The sequence below is a fragment of the Symphalangus syndactylus genome, chromosome 6 (assembly GCF_028878055.3).
Source record: "Symphalangus syndactylus isolate Jambi chromosome 6, NHGRI_mSymSyn1-v2.1_pri, whole genome shotgun sequence".
NCBI lineage: Eukaryota > Metazoa > Chordata > Mammalia > Primates > Hylobatidae > Symphalangus > Symphalangus syndactylus.
This window is the reverse complement of record NC_072428.2, coordinates 11,559,849-11,585,779: the sequence shown is the minus strand read 5'-3', so window position 1 is coordinate 11,585,779 and position 25,931 is coordinate 11,559,849. Positions and strand designations below refer to the sequence as shown.

General features: G+C 47.8%; 1 protein-coding gene across 1 annotated transcript in view; it reads right to left on the bottom strand.

Annotated features, from left to right (window-relative positions):
- Positions 1 to 3,012: 3,012 nt before the first annotated feature.
- Positions 3,013 to 25,931, bottom strand: part of SYT13 (synaptotagmin 13) — a 46,577-nt gene continuing 23,658 nt past the window's right edge. The window contains exons 2-6 of the mRNA XM_055281824.1: positions 18,637 to 18,862; positions 17,245 to 17,379; positions 15,119 to 15,420; positions 9,083 to 9,212; positions 3,013 to 7,048 (exon numbers count right to left, since the gene is read on the bottom strand). Of these exons, the coding sequence (XP_055137799.1) occupies positions 6,744 to 7,048; positions 9,083 to 9,212; positions 15,119 to 15,420; positions 17,245 to 17,379; positions 18,637 to 18,862 (1,098 nt within the window). The 3' untranslated portion in view covers positions 3,013 to 6,743. The remainder of the gene's footprint in view (positions 7,049 to 9,082; positions 9,213 to 15,118; positions 15,421 to 17,244; positions 17,380 to 18,636; positions 18,863 to 25,931) is intronic.

Genomic DNA, 25,931 nt, shown 5'->3' with positions numbered 1-25,931 from the left:
GACCTTGGATGAGTCACTTATCCTATTCTATCTCTTCAGCGCTTAGCCCAAAGCCATGGTTTACTAGGTGCTGATTGTCATTATCATCCCCATTGCGACCTCTAAGATCAGGGTGAATGAGGTGCTAGGAAGCATCAAGGTTTCCTGCTGCCATCCTCTTTCACCCAGAATCCCTGGGGCTGCCTGGGGTGACTTTTAATACAGAGCCACTTACACCTTCAACTGGCGTGGATGCCTCTACCTAAATGGGAATCACCATTCCCCTCTCAGAGAGATCCTCAGGGCACCTTGTTCTGCTTCCTGCAGCTCATCTCACCTGGCCCTCAAGGAGAAAGGGACTGCAGAGAGGTTCTGTTTGTTCTGGTTAGAAAAGCAGGTTCCTCCTTGCTTCTCCCTGGTTGGAATCCCTAGGTTTCTGAAACAGGATTTCTGCCATTGCTCACTTGCCAACAGGCTGTCCTGAAACACCAAGAAAGGGCACTGGGAAACTGAGCTGGGGAACTATATGCCCTAGCATGGGTAGGCTGCACTGACAGGAGACCAAACCCGGCTGGGGATGAGCGAGCACAGGGGCCAAATCACACAATGGCCACAAGTAGCTCAGTTTCCATGGCAACGTCTGGCTTCTAGAGATGGAGGAGCCCGTCTGGGAGAAAGTCTGGCTTCCTCCCATCCTCCTCCAAGGTAGGGGTCTTCTTCTCTGGCTTGGGGAAGCTGCTGAGGTCCCTGCCAGGGGCCATCTGTGCTGGCTCACCTGCAGGAGATGAGGAAGGAGAGCAAGGGGACAGTTCTCCAACACTTGGACTAAGAAAATACCCAGCTCCCTAAATCCATCCACGGCCACATCCTGTGGCTTTATTCTTGCCAGCGTCTGCCTCAGGAGGGAGACAGAACAGATGCTAGAGTTCAGAGCTCCTGAAATGGTGATGCTTCCAATTGGCTCTAAAAAAAAAAAAATGAAACTCTTGGATGGAAAATTACCACCAGCCCCATTAGCAATTAAGCAAATGAGAAGAGGCTGACTTGAAGCCTCAGGTGCCATTGCACGTTGTCTAGAGGAGTGGGTAGCTGTCAGGAGGGACTGTCAGGAGATACCAGGGGGACATTGCCAGGCAGACATGGGGCAGGGAGGGCAAGTACACATGTATGTGGGTTTAATTTGTTTTATGCACAAGATAGGAGGCTAAAGGTATGTGTAAAAAGTAAGTTGTTGGCTGGGTGCGGTGACTCACACCTGTAATTCCAGTACTTTGGGAGGCCAAAGTGAGCAGATTGCCAGAGTCCAGGAGTTTGAGATCAGCCTGGGCAAAACGTAGCAAAATCCCATCTCTACAAAAAATACAAAAAATTAGCCGGGTGTGGTGGCATATGCTTGTGGTCCCAGCTACTAAGGAGGCTAAGGTGGGAGGATTGCTTGAGCTTGGGAGGTCAAGGATGCAGTGAGCCTAGATTGTGCCACTGTACTCTGACCTGGGTGACAGAGCCAGACCTTGTCTAAAAAAAAAAAAAAGCTGTTGACAGTCTAGGTCATAGAATCACAAAATGTTAAAGCTGGAAGGAGCCTTAGTGATCATTTGCTCCAAATTCATTTTACAGTTGTGGAAACTGAGGCCCAGAGGTAAGTGACTTACCCAGGGCCATGAAGGTGGTCAGTCACAAAGCCAAGCTGGGTTGCAGATTCCCAGCTCCTGATGCAATGCTCTAGACATGAGTCAATTATATGCAGGAACAGTGCTTGTTATTCGAAGTATTTCAATGGAAAGTCCTTGTATAAAGTGACTCATGAACTCTGCTTCCCTCTTCCATTTCTCTTTTATATCAATCCAGACTCTTAAGTATGAGTTTTGGGCTCAGGTGGGTCATATTCATAGTTACCTGTGAAACATAGTCTGCATAACATTTGGCTATGTGGGATAAAACCAACTGATCCTATTTTATTATGAAAATTTAAATGCTAGTTGCCATTACAATAGAATGTATGTGTATACATAATATAAAATAGGGAATTATATGCAGACTTGGAAAGCAAAGACATCTCATGGCTTTCTTTATGGATTGTTTATCCTATTTAAGAACCTTCTATTTTAATTCTGTGTGACCTGGCTAATTTTCTACTAGCTTTAAAATTCAGGCCCTGCCCCTTGCTTAATCCCTTTTCCTCCAGAGGCCAGGGCTGTAGTGGCCACCAGGAAGGCTTAGGATGAGAGGACTCCAGGAGTCCCCTTGTCCCTGCTGGCCACCAGGAGTTCATGAGTACCAATGGCTGCTGCTAGACCCTTCCATTGATGGAGTATTTCTTTGGGGAATGTTAAAGAAAGAGAAGTTACTAGTTTCCACCTAATTTCCCCCCCCCCCCCCAGCAATGAAGCCAAATCCCTGAAAAGCCTCACCCAACCTTGGCATTCCTAACTGTATGTAGCCTCTTTGATTCAGTATTCAAGCAAGGCCACCAAGGTACACACACATGCACACACACAGAGTACTCTGTGACTCACTCCTGGGTATATATCTTAGAGAAACTCAAACAAGCGCACAAGGAGACATGCAGAGAAATGTCATAGCAGCATTTCTTGTAACAGCAAAGAAAAAGAAAAAGAAACATGTAGATATACATCAACCACATAGGACTGTGGCATATCCATACAATGGAATATCATACATCAGTGAAAAAGAAATAAACTGGAGCTGCATGTGTCTGTACAGATGAAACTGAAATATTTAATGTTGAGCAAAAATAGTGTGATACAATTTAAATGAAGTTTAAAAACACTTTATGGAACTCAGGGTTTACAGAGACATGTAGTAAAAGTATGAGGGAATGCCTGGGATGATAAACCTCAAATCCAAGGTCATGGTCTTCTGAGTAAAGGGCACTGAGGGTACTTCAATTGTAGTTGTCAAGTTTTATTAAACATGGCAGTGGCTCATAAGTGCTTATCAGATGATTTCTTCTGCATTTTATATGCCAAAATATTAGGAAAAATGGAAAAAAAGAAAACACCAGGCAGCTGACCCTGTTGGAAATTTTTTATTTACCACTGCAAGGTTTTTGCTCCAAAGTTTCACACCAGACATATGACTACAATGTCTCATGCGTCTTTTTGTGCTTTAGTTCATGACTGCAAAACACACACTTAGCATTTGACAACAGGAAACACAAAGGGCAGAAACAAATCACAGGGACTAGTTGGTTCAGGCTACAGCCACATTTTACCCAGGACTCCTTTACATCCAAGAGAAATGGACCCTGAATAACTGGTCTCCTAGCTGACTCTCTGCGCCCAGCTTTGTTTGGGGTGACTTGTCATTAAACCCACACAAAAAGTTATATCTCAAATCAAAATGGACAGACATATGCAAGGTCTTAATCAATAAGGGCTCAACAAATAGATATTGACTTGATGCAAGAGGTGGAGTCACAGATTAATGAGGGCGGACTCTAATTTTCTATCCCCACAGAAATCTCTGAAGAAAGAACCAGATCACCTTTCTGAGCAACAGTGCATTCTGAAATGGTCTCTCACCTTATTTTTACCTCTGCCTCACACCCTTTTTAGAAATGCTCACCGGCATCACACAAGGTGTTCCTTTCAAAAATGATGAGATACTTCACACAGGCTCAATTACTATAATTTGATAATAAATCGGAAATGTTTCTTGTACAAGGTAAGCTGATGCAAAGACTACTGAAATATTTTGATTTGGCAGTTTGACATCTCTGGGTAATTTAAAATTCACGAAGATGGAGTTTTAGTGGAAAAGCAGAGCAATTATATTCTCTTCATCTGTTGATTACATTTACATGGAGAGCAATGAATTGTCATTAGGCAAATAGTAATACTCAATGTCATGAATTTCTAGCTTGAATGCTAAGACATCTGGTGACTGTACCATTGAGAACTCAGCTAGGACTCTAATTTTTATGCCATTTGCAGTGTCTTTTTCTGCCTACTCCGCCAGCCACTCTTAATTCATTAATTCACTCAACAAATATATATGGAGCACCCATGAGACAGCTTTATCCCAGGCACTTAGAATACAGTGAACATAACAGACAACTCTCCTTCAAAATGTATCTCATTTCTGTAATCCCTGCTAAGTGAGGTCAAGGCTGACATCTAAGATGTTCTGTGGTGGAACCTGGCTCCCATCAGGGGCAACTTTTAATTTGGATTCTGGAAGACTAAACCTTTGAGATCCCTCCCCGCCAAAAAAAGAAGAAGAAGAATGAAAGGATGCTTCATGACCAAATGACGATGGGTGGAGTTGGTAACTCTGGGATCAGGGGCCCCGCCCAGCCCACCTGAAATTCTTTTGATGGTACTATAAGGCAGCTGCACAGATTTATGAGGAGCCATGTTTCCTGATTTTTAGTCTAGAATCCAAATTTTCTAGATTGGAGTAGTAGATGCTACCAAGAAGAAAATGCTGGTCAGCTTTCAGCTCATAGGAAATGTTTTGTTTTCTTTTACCCACACCAACCAAAGAGAAGAAACCAGTATGGTGAAGAGATCTCTAAAACATTTTATAGGAAGCCACTAACAAGTGCTTTGCCTACACGACACTTGGCAGGGGCTGGCCAACCTCAAGGATGAAGGTTTCCACTTATCCAAAAGACTTCCCATGAAAGAGGGATTCAATATTTTTTCTGTTTTTTCAGAGGATGGGTAGAAGTTATTTCTAATGTTTTCTATTTCTGTACAGAAAGAAAAAATAAAGACCACAGGTCATAAGGCTCCTGCTCAGATTCTCAGGGAGATGCCAAGTATGACTTGACTTGTTGAAGGAATGAAGCCCTCACCCATCTTGTCCAGGAATTCTGTCTTAGGGCAGTGGATTAGGGTGACATCTGAAGGCCCAGAGTTTTAATATTAATAGAGAGGGGTCCAAAGGCAGCATCCATGGTTCTGGAAATGCCACGATGCTTCTGGCACTTTCTGGGCATTCTCAGCTGCCAAATTAAAGTGAAAAATAGGCTGGGTGTGGTGGCTCACGCCAGTAACCCCAGTACTTTGGGAGGCTGAGGCGGGTAGATCACCTGAGGTCCAGAGTTGAAGACCAGCCTGGCCAACATGGTGAAACTCCATCTCCACTAAAAGTACAAAAATTAGCCAGGCATGTTGGTGGGTGCCTGTAATCCCAGCTACCCAGGAGGCTGAGACAGGAGAATCGCTTGAACTTGGGAGGTGGAGGTTGCAGTGAGCTGAGATCGTGCCACTGCACTCCAGCCTGGGCAACAAAGAGCAAAACTCCGTCTAAAAAAAAAAAAAAGGTGAAAAATAGTAACTTAGCTTAAAGATGATCTACTGGTGGCCTCAGAGTTTGTTTTTAGCCAGAGAGTGCCTACAGGTTTTGAACACTATTTCATCTAGTACATCATTCACTGGGGTAGGCTTCCTAGTCATTAGTCCTATCTTATACAGCTGGCCAAACAGGTTCTGAAAGGCAACGTCAACAACAGAATCCAGGAATGCTGGTTCAGGAGTAAGTGCTGTATCCACTCAGCAAGGCTCATAATTTAGATTTAATTAACAACGTGGACATCTGTTTAGAATAACAAGGTAGGAATTCAAAACTTAGCTGCTGGTTATTTACCCATTCAAGTGAAAACGGACAGAGGGAGGCACAGTTGCAAAAGACCTGATTTCCTTTTTAAAATTGTCTTTCTTCTCTACCTACATGTAGCCAGACGTCATAGACTAAGTCAATAACCAAATTCCTCCTGAAGTGACTGGAATGCTGAGAAGGGACCGGTCTATCTCAGAGTCACTTTGGTGATGCTGGTGGGTGTGACATCTAGCAATCAGAACCCAACCAATGACTCACAGGAGATCCCACCTGTACTTTGTTAGGGATGGTCTCTCCAGGGATAATAGAAACTGATTTTCAGATAAAAACAATAAAATTCTTCAATAAAAAGCACAAAATTCGGTCCAAGAGCAGGGGGCTTATGAAATGCACAAATTAAAGTATTAAGAATTAAAATAATTAAATTAAAACGCTGAGGCCCCAGATTTCACACTGATGGTTGAAGTGTCCAGCATTGGAACTGGCTGCACCATGGTTTTGGGACTCCATCGAGGACTGTGGCTGAAAACCTGTGTGGAATATTGTAGAAGGAATTTCTCCAAGTACAGTGCTCCACCCTCTACATCAGCTCGTTAAAAAGGAAGGCTCCTGGGCTTCGACCAGGAATACCAACTAGGAATGTCTCCAGGTGAGCCCAGGAATCTGCTGGTGACTCTTCACATGCTAAAGTTTGAGAACTGCCGGGTGACTGCCCTGCATGGTGAGCTTGATTGAACGCTGGCTAAGGTTTCTTTCCACCTGGGCAACCTCTAACGCTAGGAGTTGATCCAGGATACTTTCACTTCCTTCATCATTTTTGAAATGCTTGTTTTTCTAAAAGCCAAATTCTTCTTTGCATCCATGATTCCCGCATTTAGCTTTCTCTGCATCTGGCCTAACCCCACCTATAAAACAGGCATAGGAACTGTATTTGATAAGCATCTCCTTCAATAACACAGATGAGCAAAATGCATTCCTCAGTGTGACCCACATATTCCATTTCCTGCTGTGTCTTGCTTATTTCTAAGAAACAAGAGTATGATGAGAGAGCCATCTCAGCCTTGCAAACACATCTGTCACTGTCTTCTGGGTGTCACAATGAGGAAGGGGTACAGAGAGGAGGTTGCAGAGGACGGGTCGGGGCTGTCCAAGAAGGGAGGCGGCCGGGCAGCTGGTTACAGGTGCAGCTGGTGCCACATGGCAATCTGCCGGCGAGGGTTTTTGAGCATCTCCTCCCAGTGGCTGCGCTCAGAGCCCGAGGTGTGCAGGCCCAGGCTGCAATGGCCAAGCGCGCAGCTCTGCCCTGACTCGTCCTGGCCCAGCACTTCCAGCTCCACGCTGGAGGCCTGCAGCAGGTCGTCGGGCAGTTCAAACATGATCATCTCGTTCCACACAGGGTTGATCTTGTGCTTAGCTCGTTTAGTCTGCTTCTTCTTCAGCTTCCGAGCCTGGTGCTTCAAGGTCACCTTGACAGAGACATCTGGGGAGGGTCAGAGGGGAACAACAGACAGAGAGAAGGGACAAGAGTGAGTTTCTGAGATCTGGCAGGGCCCAGGACAAAGCTCCCTCCTGGTGCTGGAAAGATGATGTCTCTAGCTCAAGAGTTCGGACATCTGTGCCCCATACACCCAAACATCTTAGAGGCCTCAGTTTTTCCTTCTGGATACCCCAGCACAGGTCCCAAGTCTATGTGACCACAGAAGGCTCTGCTATACGAGCAGGAAAGCATCCCATCCAGACAATCTATAACTCTAGGAGTCGATCCAGGATACTTTCACTTCCTTGCATTGGGGTTTATTCTCCACTCCCCTACTGGGACACGCATTCATTCAACAAATATTAAGTGCCTACCCTATGGCAGGCACTGGTCTAGACGTGGGGATGCAGCAGAAGTTCTTGCCTCCATAGAACTGACACTAAAGTGTAGGAAATGGCCAATACCATGATATGGAAGGCTGGCCACTGGGTGGCCTGTGATTGCGGCATGTTAGAGTACCAAGAGGGAACCACCTTTGCTACATGACTTCATATCCTCACATCAAACCAGGTCCATGACAATAGCTCAGGGGTCCTGAAGCTGGATTTTAAACTCAGACTAGAAAAATGAATCCAGCTCCCAAGTCTTCATCCCCTTGTTTCTTGGTGTAAGCATTTTTGTCTGTTATTAAAATAGGAGATACCCTGCTGATTGGTTGAGTTCTTCTCATCCGTACTTTTTAAAGTTTTATTTGAAGACCCCCGACTTCATGTGGAAGAGGGATGAAGGCAGACTGCCTGTTCCTGCACGCTTCCCCAAACCCAGGGCACTGCACCAAGAGAGCTGGCCCCAAGGAAATCCACAAACAGGTCACCAGGCGAGCTTTCATGTCACATCACAAGGCTGGACTGGATTACTTAGTCAAGGTTTCCAAAGCTAATGTGAGAATAATTGTTACTTTGTATTCATTGCTGTAATTATCACCCCTAGGAGGTTAGTTTGTTATTTCTGCAGAGAGAGTTGAGAGATGAAGTGTTATACTGTAATTGTCCTGACAGGAGCTATAAAAGAGAGCAAGAATCAAATAATTATCTAAAGGGAATGACATAAAGGCTTTGAACTTTGATCTTTGACTCAGGAAACTGCCAGCAAGACCAACTCTTCTGATTTCATTAGCCCCAAGTCTTTTGCTCGAAATTCAGAATGCAGTGGCAATTCTTTATTTGTACCCTGCTATAAATAGAGACTTGTTTATATCTTGCTAGGAGCATGTGGCTTCCAGTCCAGGTATTATCTGGCTAGCCGAGGATGCTTTCCTGCTCATGTAGGAGAGCTTGCTTTGGTCTCCGAGATGTTGGACCTGGGCTGGGGTATCCAGAAGGAAAAACTGAGGCTTCCAGGGTGTTACAGGAAAGCTTATTTGGGTATATGGGGCACAGATGCCTGAAGCCTCAGGCCTCAGCCCATGTACCCACACACCTTCTGCCATCACCCACACTCAGCTGGTATGAGGGTGGCAGTTGGCAAAGGCTGAGAAGAGAGAAGAAACTGGGGTGGGTGGGGGGAGTGCAGTGGTGATGAGTTCAGACAGGAGGGGAAGAACCTGGCCTTCCTGACATCTGCCTGAAATATGGGTCCAGCCAGGTGTGGGTGACAAGGGCTGGGCCAAGTTTTCCCGACAGCCCAGGCCCTTCACTCCATGGCTATAGTCTGACCCTTGGCTTTTTGTGCTCTGTGGTTAGGGCTGATGGTTCTCATAGTGGATCTCCAAGGTAGGGAGCCTCAGGTAGCTCACACTTGGGTCCTAATGGATGGGATTGGTCTAAGAGTAAATGGATGTGAACTCAAAGAAGTGAGTGTGTCCTCGAAAATCAATCTGTGAACTTAGGGTGAAGAACAGCTGAGCATGGCTCCATAAATGTGCTCATGTTCCACCTCCCTGCTTACCTGTGACCATTTCCTCCCAGACACCACCTCCCTCGGCACACACTCCCGATAGCTGGAGGGGCCTTGGCCATCCTCTCACATCTCACTCACCCTTCCCCAGGAGCTCCTTGGACTGGTTGGAGTGGAGGTTCTTGGCTTTAATCAGCACCACCAGGAGGCGGTTGGCAGCCGGGAGGTAGCTGATGGATAGTAGGACCTCTCCAGCTCCTGCAGATGGCTCCTGAAACAGAAAAGGAGACGCAGGAGGGGAGTCTCACCCGGGGACGCCTTCCAACCCATCAACAAATGCTGAAGCTGGGACCATGCTGGACTTGCATCCAACAGGCATCCTTGAAACCATTTACCCATCAATGCTGGGTCTCCATCCTTGCAGAAGAGAGCAAGGCACAGAGGAATTCCATGTGGCATGAGCTTCAATAGCAGTTTCTTTGTTTGCCTCAAAATGTGATTGTTCATATACCATATACTCAAATCCAACATACAAACAGAGCAAAGAAAGGCTACTCAGAATGCAGCAGAGGGGAGGAGGCCAGAATTCCCCATTACCCTTCACCTTCTGCCACCCCCAAGCTCCTGGGACACCTCTGTCCTCTAGGGCCTCAGAGAACAGTTTCAAAATCCCTGCATGGACCCATCAGGTTCCTGGGGCAGCAGGAGAGTTGTAATTCATTACTATGTTTGAAAAGATAGTTCTTTCCAGCTCCAGGAGGTTGCTTCATCAACAGAACGACCAGTAATGTCAATGAAGTGCTGGGGCATATGATGGTAGATCATGCCCAGAGGCAACTGGCAATAACCACACCTTGAAGGAGGTGCTGATGCCCCTGTGAGGCATCCAAACAAACACATCTATCCCTGCATGCAGCTTTAGAGTAACTCTCCTGAAATTCATACAGGAGTTTATTTGGGATTTCAACAAATCCATCAAGGGACAAGAACCACCAAAAGACCCCTCCTAGGAGGTGGGTGTTTGGTTGCAATCCAAGCTCTGGGGAGACCTGAAAGAGAAGGGAGTGTGTGTGGGCAGGGATCAGCGGAAGGTCAGAAGTCTCCTCTGCTGAGCAGGAAGAAGATGCCCTTCCCTCAAAACCCCAAGGAAGAGGCAGATGTGTGGCCTGCTGTGACAAGATGCAGTGGGGGGTGGGAGTGGGGGAAGGGCCCATGGAAGCTTGTCCCTCCAGATGTCACAGCTTTCAGTCCTGTGCCCCTTCCCTCTACCTTTGTCCCTCTTTCCCAGCTGTGCAATGAGGGTAATTCAATGAGGTCTGGTACCAGGCTGGAGCCCTGGCTAACAGCCACCATGGCTCCCTAAGCTTCCTCCCCTCCTGTCACACCCAGGATGTCTGTTCATCCATCCTGGACCAGGCACACAGAAGGGCTGAAATCAGTTTTTCTTTGCTCACTGTGGCCTCTCGTGGATTCATTCATCCAGCAAGCATACGTAATGCACCCACTGTATTCCAGATGCCATAATTAAAGCCATGAACTAAACAGAATTGGTCTCAAGGAAGCTTGCAGTCACATGGGGAAGACAGACAGGAAGTGATTAAATATATAACATCGGGCAGCATTAAATGCTATGAAGAAATATAGATATCAGAGGATGAAGTAAGAAAATGCCTATAGCAAGTTCTTAGTAAAGGTCATAAATTACAATTCTAATGACAACAGTCAAAACAACAATTATTAATAACCCAGAATAAGAGTAATGCTGAGAGCATAGACTCTAAACCAGATTAACTGTGTCCGAGTTCCAATCCTACCATTTACTACCTCTATGACCTTGGGTGAGTTACTTAACTTTTCTAAGCCTCCATTTCTGCATGACCCCAATGATTCCACAAGTCTTGAGGGACTGGTCATATGAAGAAATGATTTGGGAGCCTCAAAGGATCTTGGCGATGAAATGAACGATAGCAGCTAACATTTATTAAACACTGTGTGTGAGATGCAATTACACTGTCCATCCCACTAGAAAGTAAGCTCCACTGTGGCCTCTGTTCACACTATGCAACTCCAGCACCTGGGACACAGTGGGCACACAATAAACATTTGTGAAAAAAGGGTAACACATTCCATTTATAATCTTGATGACAACTTCAAGAGGGCTACTGATTTTGTTCCCATTTTAAGCATAAGAACCTCAGATTCAGAAAGGGAACATTATTGCCAGAGGTCATGTAGGCAGGAAGTGGCAAAACCAAGCCTTGGAAAGGAGGTCCAGTCTGATAGCAAAACCTAAGTCCTGAGTCTGTGGCTCTCCAGCTTTCTCAGTTGACAGCCCTCCCCAACCGTCTCATTTCACAATGAAGGAACTGAGGCCCAGGGACTTGTACCAGGCACCCAGAGAGGTGTCCACAGAGTTGGGATGGGCACCAGCCTCCTGGCTCGTGGTCGATTATTAGAGGGCCACAGGTAGCCCGGGCTATAGTCACAGGGTGACCAGACTTGAGTCCTCTGCTCCCTGCAGACCAGGTGAGAGGAGTCAGCACCTGTCAGCCTCTGCAGGGCTCTTCACTTTTGCATAGGGTGAGGTCTAACTAGCCTAGCCGGCTGCACCATAGCCAGACAATTTCAACAGCACCTGCTCCCTGGGCACTGCTGCTGAAAGTACCTGCAGACTAAAGTAATCCTTTCTTTCTTCTTCCTTTCCCTGGTTTTCCCTGCCCCTCTCTTTCCCTCAGGTCTCAGTGAACCATGCAAGACTGCCCTTGGAGGCTAATATCCAGAATCTACAAAGAACTTAAACAAATTTATAAGAAAAAAAACAAACAGCCCCATCAAAAAGTGGGCAAAGGATATGAACAGACACTTCTCAAAAGAAGACATTTATGCAGCCAACAGACATATGAAAAAATGCTCATCGTCACTGCTTATCAGAGAAATGCAAATCAAAACCACAATGAGATACCATCTCACACCAGTTAGAATAGCGATCATTAAAGTCAGGAAACAACAGAAGCTGAAGAGGATGTGGAGAAATAGGAATGCTTTTACACTGTTGGTGGGACTGTAAACTAGTTCAACCATTGTGGAAGACAGTGTGGCAATTCCTTAAGGATCTAGAACTAGAAATACCATTTGACCCAGTCATCCCATTACTGGGTATATACCCAAAGGATTATAAATCATGCTACTATAAAGACACATACACACATATGTTTATTGCAGCACTATTCACAATAGCAGACTTGGAACCAACCCAAATGTCCATCAATGATATACTGGATAAAGAAAATGTGGCACATATACACCATGGAATACTATGCAGCCATAAAAAGGATGAGTTCATGTCCTTCACAGGGACATGGATGAAGCTGGAAACCATCATTGTCAGCAAACTATCGCAAGGAAAGAAAACCAAACACCACATGTTCTCACTCTTAGGTGGGAATTGAACAATGAGATCACTTGGACACAGGGAGGGGAACATCACACACCAGCGCTTGTCGGGGGGTGGGGGTCTGGGGGAGGGATTGCATTAGGAGAAATACCTAATGTAGATGACTAGTTGATGAGTGCAGCAAACCACCATGGCACATGTATACCTATGTAACAAACCTGCACGTTCTGCACGTGTATCCTAGAACTTAAAGTATCATAATAATAATAATGAAAGACTGCCCTTGGAGTGGGTTGCCCTGTGAGTCACTCTTGATGCACATGGCACTTTTGGCTGAGTATCTTCCAGCTAGAACTGGGCACCATGGGCACGTCTGTTAACCCATCTGGCCTAGAGAAGAAAAACATCTGGGCTGCAACGACTGAGGGCTCCACTCACCTTGTTCAAATCAGCCCACACCCTCTGGCTGGGGCGAGGGGCTGCCTGGCCTGGACTTTCAGCTTTCTCCTGCCCTATACACCCAGAAAGTCACCTCCTACTTCTGACTCCATGCCACCCCCTGAGATTGTTCACATCTGTAGTAAACAGGTCAGTGACCAAAGTGGTTGTGAGTACATATTTGCAGAACAGAAACAGCTACAGAAAGTATGATAATTATTAGGATGGATGAGCTGCAAGGTCAGGGCTTCACCTTAATTACTGTTGCTATGTCCCCAGCTCTTGGCACAGTACCTGGCACATGGTAGAAACTGGGCAAGGTATTTGCAGAATGAATGCATGAGTGAATGATGGCTGCTCTTCTAGGGGGCGGTGAGAGAAGCTGCTAGATGCCGGAGACTTCTGCCTAGATTGGCTGGATTTCTGCCCTTTGGGGCTGTACCAAGTCTCAGAGCCCAGCAGGGGAGTCTCTGCATCTCGAGAGAAAGCTAGTTTACTAGTTTAATAATCCTAAGTATTGATTCCTTCTCCCAGGATCCCCATCTGTGATTCCACAGAAGTCCCAAATCACACACTAATTAGAGAGTGGGCTTTGGAACCGCTGAGTTCCATCTGAGAGTGGCTGTGATTTTTCTAACAATTTTCTGAGGCTGGGAAAGAGGGAAAAATGGAGCAAGGAGGAAATCATAGCAAAAAGAGAAGCAGGCAGCGGGTGAAATGTACTCTTCCCTCCTGCAGTCTGGGTGACTATTAGGAAAGGTACCTGATTGTCACACCTCATACTTGTCAGGTGGCTTTCATGGCAGGTAATGAGATAGCACAGGATTTCAAGTCAGACCAACCTGGCCTCAAGGTCTGCCATTTCCTGGCTGTGGGACCCTGTGTGGATTCCTGAACTACTATGACCCTCAGTTTCCTCATCTGTAAGGGGGATAGTCATGGTGTCTCTCTCATCTGGTTGATTTGGAGAGTAGCAGCACTCAGGTAGAGTCCTAAGCATAGTAACTGATGGTGAGCATTAAAAAATAGTGCCCTTGGCTGGTTGCCGTGGCTCACACCTGTAATCCCAGGAGTTTGGGAGGCTGAGGCGGGGTAGATCACAAGGTCAGGAGATCAAGACCATCCTGGCCAACATGGTGAAACCCTGTCTCTACTAAAAATAAAAAAATTAGCTGGGTGTGGTGGTGTGTGGCTGTAATCCCAGCTACTTGGGAGGCTGAGGCACGAGAATTGCTTGAACCCAGGAGGCAGAGGTTGCAGTGAGCCAAGATCACGCCACTGCACTCCAGCCTGGCAACAGAGCGAGACTCTGTCTAAAACAAAAAAGAAAGTGCCCTAATCAGTATTATTCTTTCTTTTTGCTTCAGCATGAGGGTTGGCAAACATTTTCTGGAAAGGGATTAATAACACCTATTTGGGGCTATGCAGGTTATACAGTCTTTAGATCAGTATAGCACTGCCCATCTGGTTGAGAGACTAGTCGCCCAGAAGGTTTCCTCAAGGAACCACAGTGCAGGCCCTTAGATGAGCTTTGACCCAGGGGCCTAAGTAACTACATACCGTCTTGTAGCCCTGACATTCCCATACCCCCTTGCTGTCCTGGCCCATGGGGAACAATGATTTGCTCCCCAAGGGTCCCCTCTCTTGAGGGCTGTGGCCTCTCAGAAGACCCTTCTTTCCCACTTGTGGCCCCCCAACAGCAAATATGGGGAAATCACCCTGAGTCTGGGGATTGCGTGGACCACCAGGCTCTGGGCCTGCCCCCAGCCCTGATTGCTCCTTCAGAGCCTAGCACACGGGGCCTTCTAGAATTCTTTATCAGAGCACATTGGTTAGGTCATTCTTACATGGCTCAGGGTGGAACACATCAAATATCATCATTTGCCTGTGCCAATTTGTCCCCTAGTCTGTACACTCCTGAGTGGTGGGGCTCCACCCTTCATGCTCACCTACACAAACGGAGGAAAGTAGAGTGCCCTGCAGTGTCTGCCACATCGTAGGAGCACACAAGTATAACTGGATTGAAATGGGGACAGTACTTCATAGCAGTAAAGGTAATACACACAGCATGGCATTTTCCATGACGGCAGAGAGAGTCTTTGCATGGCAAGTTAGAGCCAAGACTAGGAGCAGACACTAGGAATCCCAGATCCTGGGCCACGGGTCTTCTCTAGCCCAGGATCTAGCCCTCTGCCCCATTCAAGACTCCAACCTCCCTTCCAGCCCCAAGCCAGGGAGGTCTCTGAGGCTTGTTCCCTAAGACCGAGTTGCTGGGAGGACACCGGGTTCTGCCATCCCATGCTGCATGGGCAGGTTTTACCTCTCTAACCCAGGGGTAACCCTACCTTCGCTGAAGTCTTCAGCTCACCCCACTGGGCAGCCCCTAGGGGCACAGATGTCCCGTCCAGGCCCAGGCGGAGCTCTCCGGCCACGCTGTGGCGGGAGAAGCGGTCGCAGGTCCTCAAGGTCAGCGTCAGGGTGGCTGTGGGTAGTTCCTCCTCCGCCAGGGGGAGCACCAGGCCTTCCTCCCAGGTGGTGAGCAGCTGCCGCTTCTTTAGGGCTGTCTGGGCCTCCACAGAGCCGGTCCTATTGGCCACACTCCCTTGGACATAGCAGTCACAGCCTCCATCGTGGTTGCTGGTCACAGCTGCAGGCAAGGAGAAAAACACAGGCATGGGACTTTCCGAGGACAAGTGGAGGTGGCAGAAGCACGCCTTGCTTAGGGCTGTGGAATCCAGCTTAACAACGTGACCTTGGGTGTCTGAAAGGCTGACCACTCCGGGCACCAGGGAATCGCCTTTCAGTGAGACATTTAGAAATAGATCATTTGAGGGGGCTGGCCTCAGCACATGCTGATTCTTTTTCTTGGAGAACAGGGACAAGACTTGGCATTTCCTGGAGCCCCCTGAACTCCAGATTCTGAACTTTTGCCAAGGTGCCAGGGCTTGCTGCTGGGGGCCTTTACTTGTGGTGCTGCTGACACGTAACCGTTTGTTCTGAACTTTAAACAGTCACCACGTAACCATTTTCCACGCGAATCACTTGGCTCTTACCTCATGAGTGAGTGTGGCTTTATGTTCTGAACCTTGGTGTTTTCAATGCTTCACAATGTGTGGATCTGCCTAGAAATTTACACCTTTGGTTATTTTCTGACTGGCTCTTCAGTGATCATTTGGAAAGTGGTAGCTGACATTTCACAAGAAGAGAAGATGAAGAACTGAGGCCATGTATCTTTTTTTTTTTTTGAGATGGAGTCTCCCTCTGTCACCCAGGCTGGAGTGTAGTGGCACAATCTCAGCTCACTGCAAGCTCCGCCTCCCGGGTTCACGCCATTCTCCTGCCTCAGCCTCCCGAGTAGCTGGGACTACAGGCGCCCGCCACCACGCCCAGCTAATTTTTTTTTTCTTTTGTATTTTTAGTAGAGACTGGGTTTCACTGTGGTCTCGATCTCCTGACCTCGTGATCCGCCCGCCTCGGCCTCCCAAAGTGCTGGGATTACAAGCGTGAGCCACCACGCCCAGCCGAGGCTATGTATCTTAACAGCAAGAGCTTTCCACTGAACTTCAAGGGACTGCTTCGTCCTGGCTCTGTCACCAGTTAGATGCAGTGATCTCTGACAAGTCATATGACTTGCCAGACCTCAGTTTCCTAATCTGTAAAATGCGCCAGTGTGAAGACCAAACATAATAAAGTATAGGAGGAAGGTGCTTTAAAATCTTAAAAGATAATACAAGTAAAAAGCCTCAGAAAATAGAATTATATACAAAATTCCAATTTATCTGACCCCATTGCTAGCCCTGATTCCTTTGAAAAGTCTCAGCTTGTCAGGGCAGAGAAACCAAACACATCCTGCCACCCTCCGGCCGCTTGGCTCTTAGATTGTAGAAACTTTTCTGACCATTTGGAACATGCTGTGTGTCCCGCACAAAGCCCTGTCCAATTTCAAATTCATCTATGGCAGAGACGGCTAGCTCTTCACCCCAAACTCATTGCCTTTCCTTCCTGGGCACCCGTCAGCCCACACTTCCCAGCCCACTTTGCAGTTGGGTGTGCTCATGTGACTGAGTTACAGCCAATGGGATGCAAGCGGAAGTGACGTCCACCAAGTCCAGGTAAAGGCTGTTAAGGAATGATTATGCCCTCTCCATCTCTTTCTCCTTCCATCTGCCAGATACAGATGGCAAGGATACAGATGACAAGGAGGGGGTTATGGAGCCACAGCTGGAAAGAGCCTGGTCCTTGAATCACCATTTGGAGAAAAAATGTTTGTCAACCAGGAATCCCCATGTTGGACTGCTGGGGTTGGGAGTGTGGGAAATCTTTGTGTCTAAGCTCCGTGTGTTCCAGGGTCTGGTTGTTAGAGTCCTAATCCAGTGCTCTCTCCAGCTGCAGATGATCCCATCCTGCCTGCACAGCTCCTCCAGCGGAGATAGACACGCAGAAGCCCACAAGAGTCAAATAAGAGCCGTACCTTCCAGGCGAGTCACAAACAATTCAGCCTTCTGACGGTCATAGTCCAGGCAGTAGTGGAGTTTGGGGGCCTGGTTCCAACTGGCAGCCTTCTCTGGGTTCCAGGTCTCCATGACACAGACATCCTCCACCACACCTGTTAAGAAAGTCGAAATCATCACTGCCACCCACACTGGGGTTCTGCTTTCCTGATTACACCTTTCCCATCTCTATCACCTATGCCAGGAACCCAAACCCAAGTCTTCCCAACTGTATGCAGAATCACAGTGGCCACACCAAGACAACAGGTGGGGTCAATGTCACAGCCCATTAGGCTGCATCTGTGTCCACTGGCTCCCTCCAACCACACAAAACAAAACAGAGACTACACAACAATCTACTCTCCCTGCTTTATGTTTTGTCTTTCTAAAAGGCCTACATATTCTTTGGGTCAGGGACCACCACGTCTCTTCTTCCCATATCTTCCCCAGTGCCCAGCAGCAGCATGGTACACCTAAAGGTGCTGCACTCTTGATGCGGATGCTCATGAAAAGGAGAGTAGAAATAATAGTAATATGTTTTGACTGGGCACGATGGCTCATGCCTGTAACCCCAGCACTTCGAGAGGCCAAGGCAAGAAGACCACTTGAGCCCAGGAATTTGAGACCAGCCTGGGCCACATAGTGAGATCTCATGTCTACAAAAAATAAGCAAAAATTATCTGGGCATGGTGGCATGCACCTGTAGTCCTAGCTACTCAGGAGGCCGAGGTGAGAGGATCACTGAAGCCTGGGAGATTGAGGCTGCAGTGGCCCATTATCATGCCACTGAACTCCAGCCTGGGAGACAGAGCAAGACCCCATCTCAAAAAAAAGTGCCTTGGACCTTATCTCAAAAAACAACAAAAACCCCAATATGTTTTTTGTTACCTCCTTTGTGCCAGGCTCTGAATTAGGCATTTTATGCACGTTATTTTATCTACACATTACAACTGCCCTACCAGACAGATAATAGTCTAGTCTCATTTTATAGATGAGGAAACTGAGGTTCACGGAGTTACAGCGTGACCCATGCCATACAGTAAGTGTATGAAAGGGCAGCAAATTAAACCCATGACTCCGAAGCCCATGGTTTTCACCATGGCTCTTTGTCCTCTCTCCTAGTTGCACACATATGACTTGAAAGGGACTCCAATTCCCAGCGGAAAGTTGGCGGCCTGGGGGAGAAGCGCTATGGCAACATGTTGTCAGGAAGAAAGGACCATAATTCTGAGGCCCAGTGCCCACCTGCTTGGCCAGTGTCAAATGCCGGGGCACTCGGCCTCCTCATCAGGCCACACACAGCATCTACAGAGACATTGACAAGCCCCACCGGAGTGCTGCCCATGGAAGTGCAGGGGGCAGGAGACCCCTACCATTCTGAGGGAGGATGAACAGCTCCTCTGTGACCTGCCTCTTCAGGCGACTGTCATTCGGGGGTTGGGGGCTGGCAGGTGCAGTGAGCTCCTCCGTAGACCTCAGTGAGTAGTCTGCATAGTTGATGACCTCTGGAGCCGTCACAGCTGGCCTGGGTCCATAGATGTCTGGGAACTTGAGGAGGGTGCGGGGCTGAACAGGTTCCGTGGATTTTTTAACGTTGAACTGCAAACACAAATTACTCTTATTAGTCCACAAAGGAGCCCTCCTGTCTGTTTCCCCCCGTGGAAGGGAGAAGCGGTGAACTGACCTGTTGTAGGCTGCAGAGGGAGAGGTGTGGTTCCACTCTGCTCCGAAGAGCACAACCTATGAAGGTCTAACATCATCTCCAAACCCACTCAAATCCACAATCCACTGAAATGTGGGCCCTGTTCATCCATCCCTCCTCCATCCTTCGGCCCATCCATCCTATGGCTGTGCCCGTGGGTATTGCCTGGACCTGCTGCAGGTGGTCCCCCCTCTGCTGCTCTCGTCTGCTCCCCTTGCCTCTTCCTTCTCCCTTCTCCCTTCCTCCCTCCTCTTCTCCACCTAATGGCTCAGAAATGCCAGTGGCTCCCACCACACTTGGAACAAAATGCAGACTCCTTGCAGCTTGCCTAGCTTGATCCTGCTCATCTCTCTGATATCGCCTCCAATCCTTCCTTTGCTCACCTCCAGTCACTGAGCTCCCTGCTTCTCAAACAGCTTGGGCTCTTTCCTTGGTCCAGCTTCCAGGCCCTAACTTTTCCTCCCAAACCGCCCACTCCTACCTCCACCTGTTTTTTGCATGGCTGGCTCCATCTCACACCTGAAGTCTGACCAAGGAGTCCATCTCTAACCCTACAATCTAAATTAAATCCCTCCCCCAAGCCTGTCCCTCCCTATCACCACATCCCACTGTTTGCTTCACGGCATTGATCTCACCCTATATTGTTTTGGTCATAGGCTGGCCTGTTTGTATTAAGACTCTCCCACTAGCATGTGAGATCTATGAGCACAGGAATTATGTCTTGTCTTGCTCCTGTCTGGATCAGCCTGGTCCAAAGCCCACTGCCCCTATGGCTCTCAATGTTTATCCTGCCTTCAAATCTTTCCCCAGCAGAGCAGTCCCCATCGGAAATATTTATCATCTTGTTACACACAGCAACTAGTCACCCTGGGAGAGACATGTATGACTTACAAAATCAGTTTCCCTTTGCACCTCCACCCCCACTAAGAGTGTCACTGGGCATCAAGTTGCTCTGTCCCTTGTGCCTAGCATGGTGTCAGCTCACAGGGAGCATGCAATCAATACCTGTGACTAGGGCTGCCATGTTGTATGGTTTGTGCACTGCACAAAAGTCTCTGGATGAGGACCGAGTAGAAGCCAAACTGCAGCCTGTGTACCACTTGCCCAGTTGTGTGCTCTAGGTTAGGCCCTTTTCGCTTGGAACAAACGGGAATCTTTCTTTTCAAAAAGACCCACCTGCTTGTCAACCCTTAAGTACATGGGGCTCCTCACACAGCATCTACAGAGACATTGACAGGGATCTTCTGTCTTTCCCTCCTATTTGAGAGACTCAAAGTTATATGACAGATAGCAATAGGAGCCTTCCTGGTCCTCAGGATTGAAGACCAAGTCTAGAGCTTAAACTGCCGGCACTCTGGGTGGGCAGCCCATAAAAAGGCCCTCAGGTTAAGACAGGCAGATCTGAAGACTGAGATCTACGACTGAGTCTCCCAAGAAGCCTCCTGCCCTCCATGCTGGCCCTCCTGGCCCTCCCATCTCCATGGCTGAAGCGAGTAGTGGGTACAGATGGCTGGCAGCAGGACTCAGGCTGCCCTACCCAGTGGCAGGAGTGACCCTGCACCGTGTAGGGGTGGGGGTGGACATGGTCTGGCAGGAGAGGCAGTTAACACTTTACACTATTTCAAAAAGTTGTGTTTCTAATTTTTGCACCCTCTTTAATTATCCCAGGATGAATCCTGGACATTCTGCCCTGGTTGAGACTCTCTCCCCAACCATTCCCGAAGGAGACTGGACCTAGGTGAGAGGGGCATTCCTTAATTAATTTCATCCATTGGACAAACAGAGGGGATGTGCATAAGACGCTGCAGCAGGGCCCAAAGGGGCAGGAAGCAGGGGCCGGACTCTCGGGGACCTCTTGGACAACCACTTCCTGCCAGGCCCCCCATCCCCCGCTGCCCCTGCATTTCCAAGTGTTTTCTTTTGAACTTCCCTAAAAGGTAGAGATTATCCCTCTTGTACAGATAAGGAAACTGAGGCTCGGAAGAGATAAGAAACCCTCAGTTCTTCTCTCAGAAACACTGCACAGTAGATTATAATGTAACCCAAGCGAGGGCCTGATTCTAGCCTGATCACCACTGAATGTGCCTGGCACGCATAGGCTCTAAAAGCATTTCTGACTTTCGGGGGAGTGAAGTCACTTGGAATCATGCAGCTGGTGAGGGCAGCAACAGCGTAAGCCTAGATCAGTCTGGCCCAAAGCCCACTGCCCCCATGGCTCTCAACATTTTTCCTGCCTCCAAATCTTTCCCCAGCGCAGCAGTCCCTATCAAAAACATGTATCATTATCTTACTACACACAGCAACCAGTCACCCTGGGAGGGACATGTCTGATTTGCACCTCCACCCCCACTGAGAGTGTCAGTGGCATCAAGGAGGCTGGCTTCCGGTACCAACCCTGCCGCTGGAGCTGGGTCACTTTGGGCAGGTCATTTCACCTCTCTGGGCCGTCACCTTAAGTGACAGGTGATTTGCAGGCTATCCCACTCCACATTCTGAGTTGCTTTTTTAGGCTGCAAAGAGGTGAGAGACACCATTGCTTTATTTTCAGGTATAGGTGAGTTAGGGATGTTCACAAACAGGTGAAATAAATAAGTATATTTGGCCACTCAGGACCACAATACAGAAGCGGACGGGAGGCAGTATGTGTAAATAACACATGATGGCCAGTGCACAGTACATGCAGGGCACAATCAGAGGTGCCTGGGAGGCCGAGCTGGCCTTCAGGGAGGAGCCAGGGCGTGACTGAGACCTTGAGAGAGAGGGGGATTTGGAAGGCAGAGGCTAAGACCCGGGTTGGGGAGTAAAAGTCTGTGCTCCTGACACCAGATGCTTAGGGCCCTTGGAAGAGACACACAGAGCGATGACTAATGTCCCCATCTTTCTATCCTACACAAAGTCACCTCCACCTTCAATATCTCATATAACTCTGTATTACCTTCATCCTAGTGTTTCACAATGAGGAAACTGAGGCTCAGGGAAGCTCGCAATCATACAACTGACAAGTGGTATGTATCATCGAGCCTCCAGGTGTTTCCACTTCAAATTTCATGTCATTTCCATTGCCCTGCAGCTGCTTCTCAACACCACCCCCTCGCCCCCTGCAAAATCCCTGTCGGTCTTGCCACTGGATTCTAAATGGCAACCACAGCATCTCGGGGCCCACCCACTGCCACTCCCTTCCATTCCTCACAAAAGCATTCCCAGAGGCTCCTGGGCCTCAGCACACACCTGACTTAAAGTCACCCTCTACTGTCACTTGGTTGGGACCAGAACTAAGACTGTTTGGGTGGCCTGGGAAACATTTTTGTGTTTATATTTGGTTTCATCCCAATTCAATCGTCTGAGAAAAGGGCTGGGCTTCATTCCCAGTTTGATGCAGTTGGATGATTTTGCATTTTCAAGGGGGAAATAAGCCTGGGCTCAGCTCTGAGTGAAGTTCACTCTGTGTTGCCTCAAGTCTTGACAATCTGGCTCTGCCTTCCGCCCTCCTCAGTGGATCTCAATTTGTGTGTCCCTGATAACCTCAGGAGCTTGTTACCGGAGCTTAAAATGCACCCCAGAGCAAAAGATTGGGCATTTCTTGGTTGTCTACCAATATCCGTTCCCTCTCCCCTCTACCCGCCCTACACATCACCAGGTTGTCTAGGTGCCATCCCATCCCCAGCTCCCAGGAAGAGGTCAGATCCTTCCATTTCTTGGCATTATCTTGGTGACTGATTCCCAGGGGTTGGCACCAGTCCTGGGGAAGCCAACCCAGATGGAAGCGAGGGACTTGGATTCCACAGTAGTAGAAGTCCCCTCCTCCCTGGACAGGAAGCGGGTGGCCCTGCCTTGTGACTGCAAGGTGAGTCAGCCTTGGGGCAGCAGAGTGGAGAGACAGAAAGAAACTGTGTCCTTGATGGCAATGTCATTAAGCTGCTCAGCCAACCAATCCAGCAATCTGTCCTGCCTCTGCATTTCAAGTTACATGAGTAGTACTGTTCTTATTGTGTAAGCCAGTTTGAATTGGGATTTTTGTGCCTTGCAGCCAAGAGCATCCCAAACTGATGCATTGCCTTTTTCACAAGCGTCACAGGAGATCATGACCCTGGTGTAAAGAAACTGGGCCTAGGGTAGAAAGAAACCCTCTTGAATCTCTGCATCCAGCCCAAGGCATCCTCATTTGCTGTTTATTCTTATCCCACTTTATCCTGTGTGGCAAATGGCTGGCTTTAGTTGGGAATGACTTACAGCCTTTGCCCAGGCCAAGAGCAGAGTTTGATGACAGCTACATGAGTCTCTTCAAGGAGTAAAAGCAGCAGCTGATTACCTATCTCTTTCTCTTGTACAATCTTATTTATTGCATTTCAAACCTGGTTCTATCACATCTTTCAAATGCATCTATATTTGCACTTAAATAGCTGAAACTTCAGTGCCAGAGAAACAGAAAATAGGTTCAGGGGTTGAGAGAGGGAGCCTGGGAGAGGGTTCTAGGTGAAGAACAAGAATGTCTGGGGGAAGGAGGTGCTCAGGGTAGCAGGGCCCTAGAGAGAGACCTTGCTCCAGCCTTCCACCATGGGTGCAGGAGGGGCAGGACTTAGAATCAGATATTCTCTGTCTACATGTCCCTTGAAGCCCAGGAATAGAGCCTGGGAAGTATATCTGCAGGATGAATGAGGGAAGATTTCCAGTGGAGACAGGCATTCAACAACTAGGGGATGGGTGCACAGCTGTTCTTGGCATTGCATGCACATCTGGATAGAAGAATCACACCCTCAGATGTGCATCAGACCCCTCAAATGCCTCCTTAGATTCTCCCCCTCACCTGTCCCTGGGACCTTTGGCTGCTTGCTCCCCTCACTGTGTCCAACCAGCTCTCCATGGGCACAGCCACACAGATTCTCACACTGGGCTCAAGCCATGCCCCTCTTGCCTTCTGCCCTGGGACTTCTCCATGCCTGCTGAGTTGTGAGACACCAGGAACACTCTGTCCACTCAGAAGCAACCCAGATGTGCAGAGAGTTAAAGCTCCATAGGGGAACTCAGCAACAAAAACCCAAACAACCTGATTCAAAATGAGCAAAGGGTTTAAATAGACACTTCTCCAAAGAAGACATGCAAATGGCCAATAAGCACATGAAAAGATGCTCAGTATCACTAATCACCAGAGAAATGCCATTAAAACTACAGTGAGATACCACCTCACACCCATTAGGATGGCTACTATCAACAGAACAGAAAATAACAAACATTGGTGAGGATGTGAAGAAATCAGAATTCTGTGCACTGCTGGTGGGAATGTAAAATGTATAGCTGCTCAAAAAAATTAGCCGGGCGTGGTGGCGGGCGCCTGTAGTCCCAGCTACTCAGAGAGGCTGAGGCAGGAGAATGGCATGAACCCGGGAGGCGGAGCTTGCAGTGAGCCGAGATTGCGCCACTGCACTCCAGCCTGGGCGACAGAGCGAGACTCCGTCTCAAAAAAAAAAAAAAAAAGAAAAAAAAAAAATGTATAGCTGCTGTGGAAAACAGTATAGTAGTTTCTTAAAAAATGAAAAATAGCCTGTAATCCCAGCACTTTGGGAGGCTGAGGTGGGTAGATCACGAGATCAGGTGATCAAGACCATCCTGGCTAACATGGTGAAACCCCATCACTACTAAAAATACAAAAAAAAAAAAAAAATTAGCCAGGCGTGGTGGCAGGCGCCTGTAATCCCAGCTACTTGGGAGGCTGAAGCAGAAGAATGGCATGAACCCAGAAGGCGGAGCTTGCAGTGAGCCGAGATTGCGCCACTGCACTCCAGCCTGGGTGATAGAGCGAGACTCCGTCTAAAAAAAAAAAAGAAAAGAAAAATAGCCAGGCACAGTGACTCACGCCTATAATCCCAGCACTTTGGGAGGCCGAACCAGGTGAATGAATCACTTGAGGTCAGGAGTTCCAGACCAGCCTGGCCAACATGGCAAAACCCCATCTCTACCAAAAATACAAAAATCAGCCTGGGCCTGGTGGTGCACACCTGTATCACAGCTACTTGGGAGGCTGAGGCAGGAGAATCTCTTGAACCCGGGAGGCGGAGGTTGCAGTGAGCCAAGATCATGCCACTGCACTCCAGCCTGGTTGACAGAGTAAGACCTTGTCTCAAAAAAAAAAAAAAAAAGAATAAAATTGCTGTATGATCCAGCAATTCCACTTCTGGGTATACATTCAAAATAATCGAAAGCAGGGTCTTCAAAGAGATATTTACGCCCATGTTCATTGCAGCATTATTTACAATCACTAAAAGGTGAAGCAATCCAAATATCTATGAACAGATGAATAAATAAACAAAATGTGGTATATCTATACAACGGAGTATTATTCTGCCTTAGAAAGGAGGAATATTCTGACACATGTTACAACATGGATGATCCTTGAGGACATGATACCAAGTGAAATCAACCCATCACAGAAAGACACATATTGTATGATTCCACTCAAATGAAATATTAGAGTCCTCAAAATCATAGAGACAGAAAGTAGAATGGTGGATGCCAGAGGCTGGGGGAGGGGAAAATGGGAAGTTATTATTCAATGGGTACAGATTTTTAGTTTTACAGCACAAAAAGTGTTATGGAGATGGATGGTGGTGATGTTTGTACAACATCCTGAATGAATTAATACCACTGAACTGAGGCTGGGCACGGTGGCTCATGCCTGTACTCTCAGCACTTTGGGAGGCTGAGGCAGGAGGATGGCTTGAGCCCAGGAGATAGAGACCAGCATGGACAACATAGTGAGACCCCATTTCTACAAAAAATACAAAAATTAGTTGGGTATGGTGGTACACACCTGTAGTCCCAGCTACTCAGGGGGCTGAGGTGGGAGGATCACTTGAACCCGGGAGGTGAAGGCTGTAGTGAGCCGAGATTGCACTGTTGCCCTCCAGCCTGGGCAACAGAGGGAGAGCCTATCTCACACACACACACACACACACAAGCACAAATTGAACT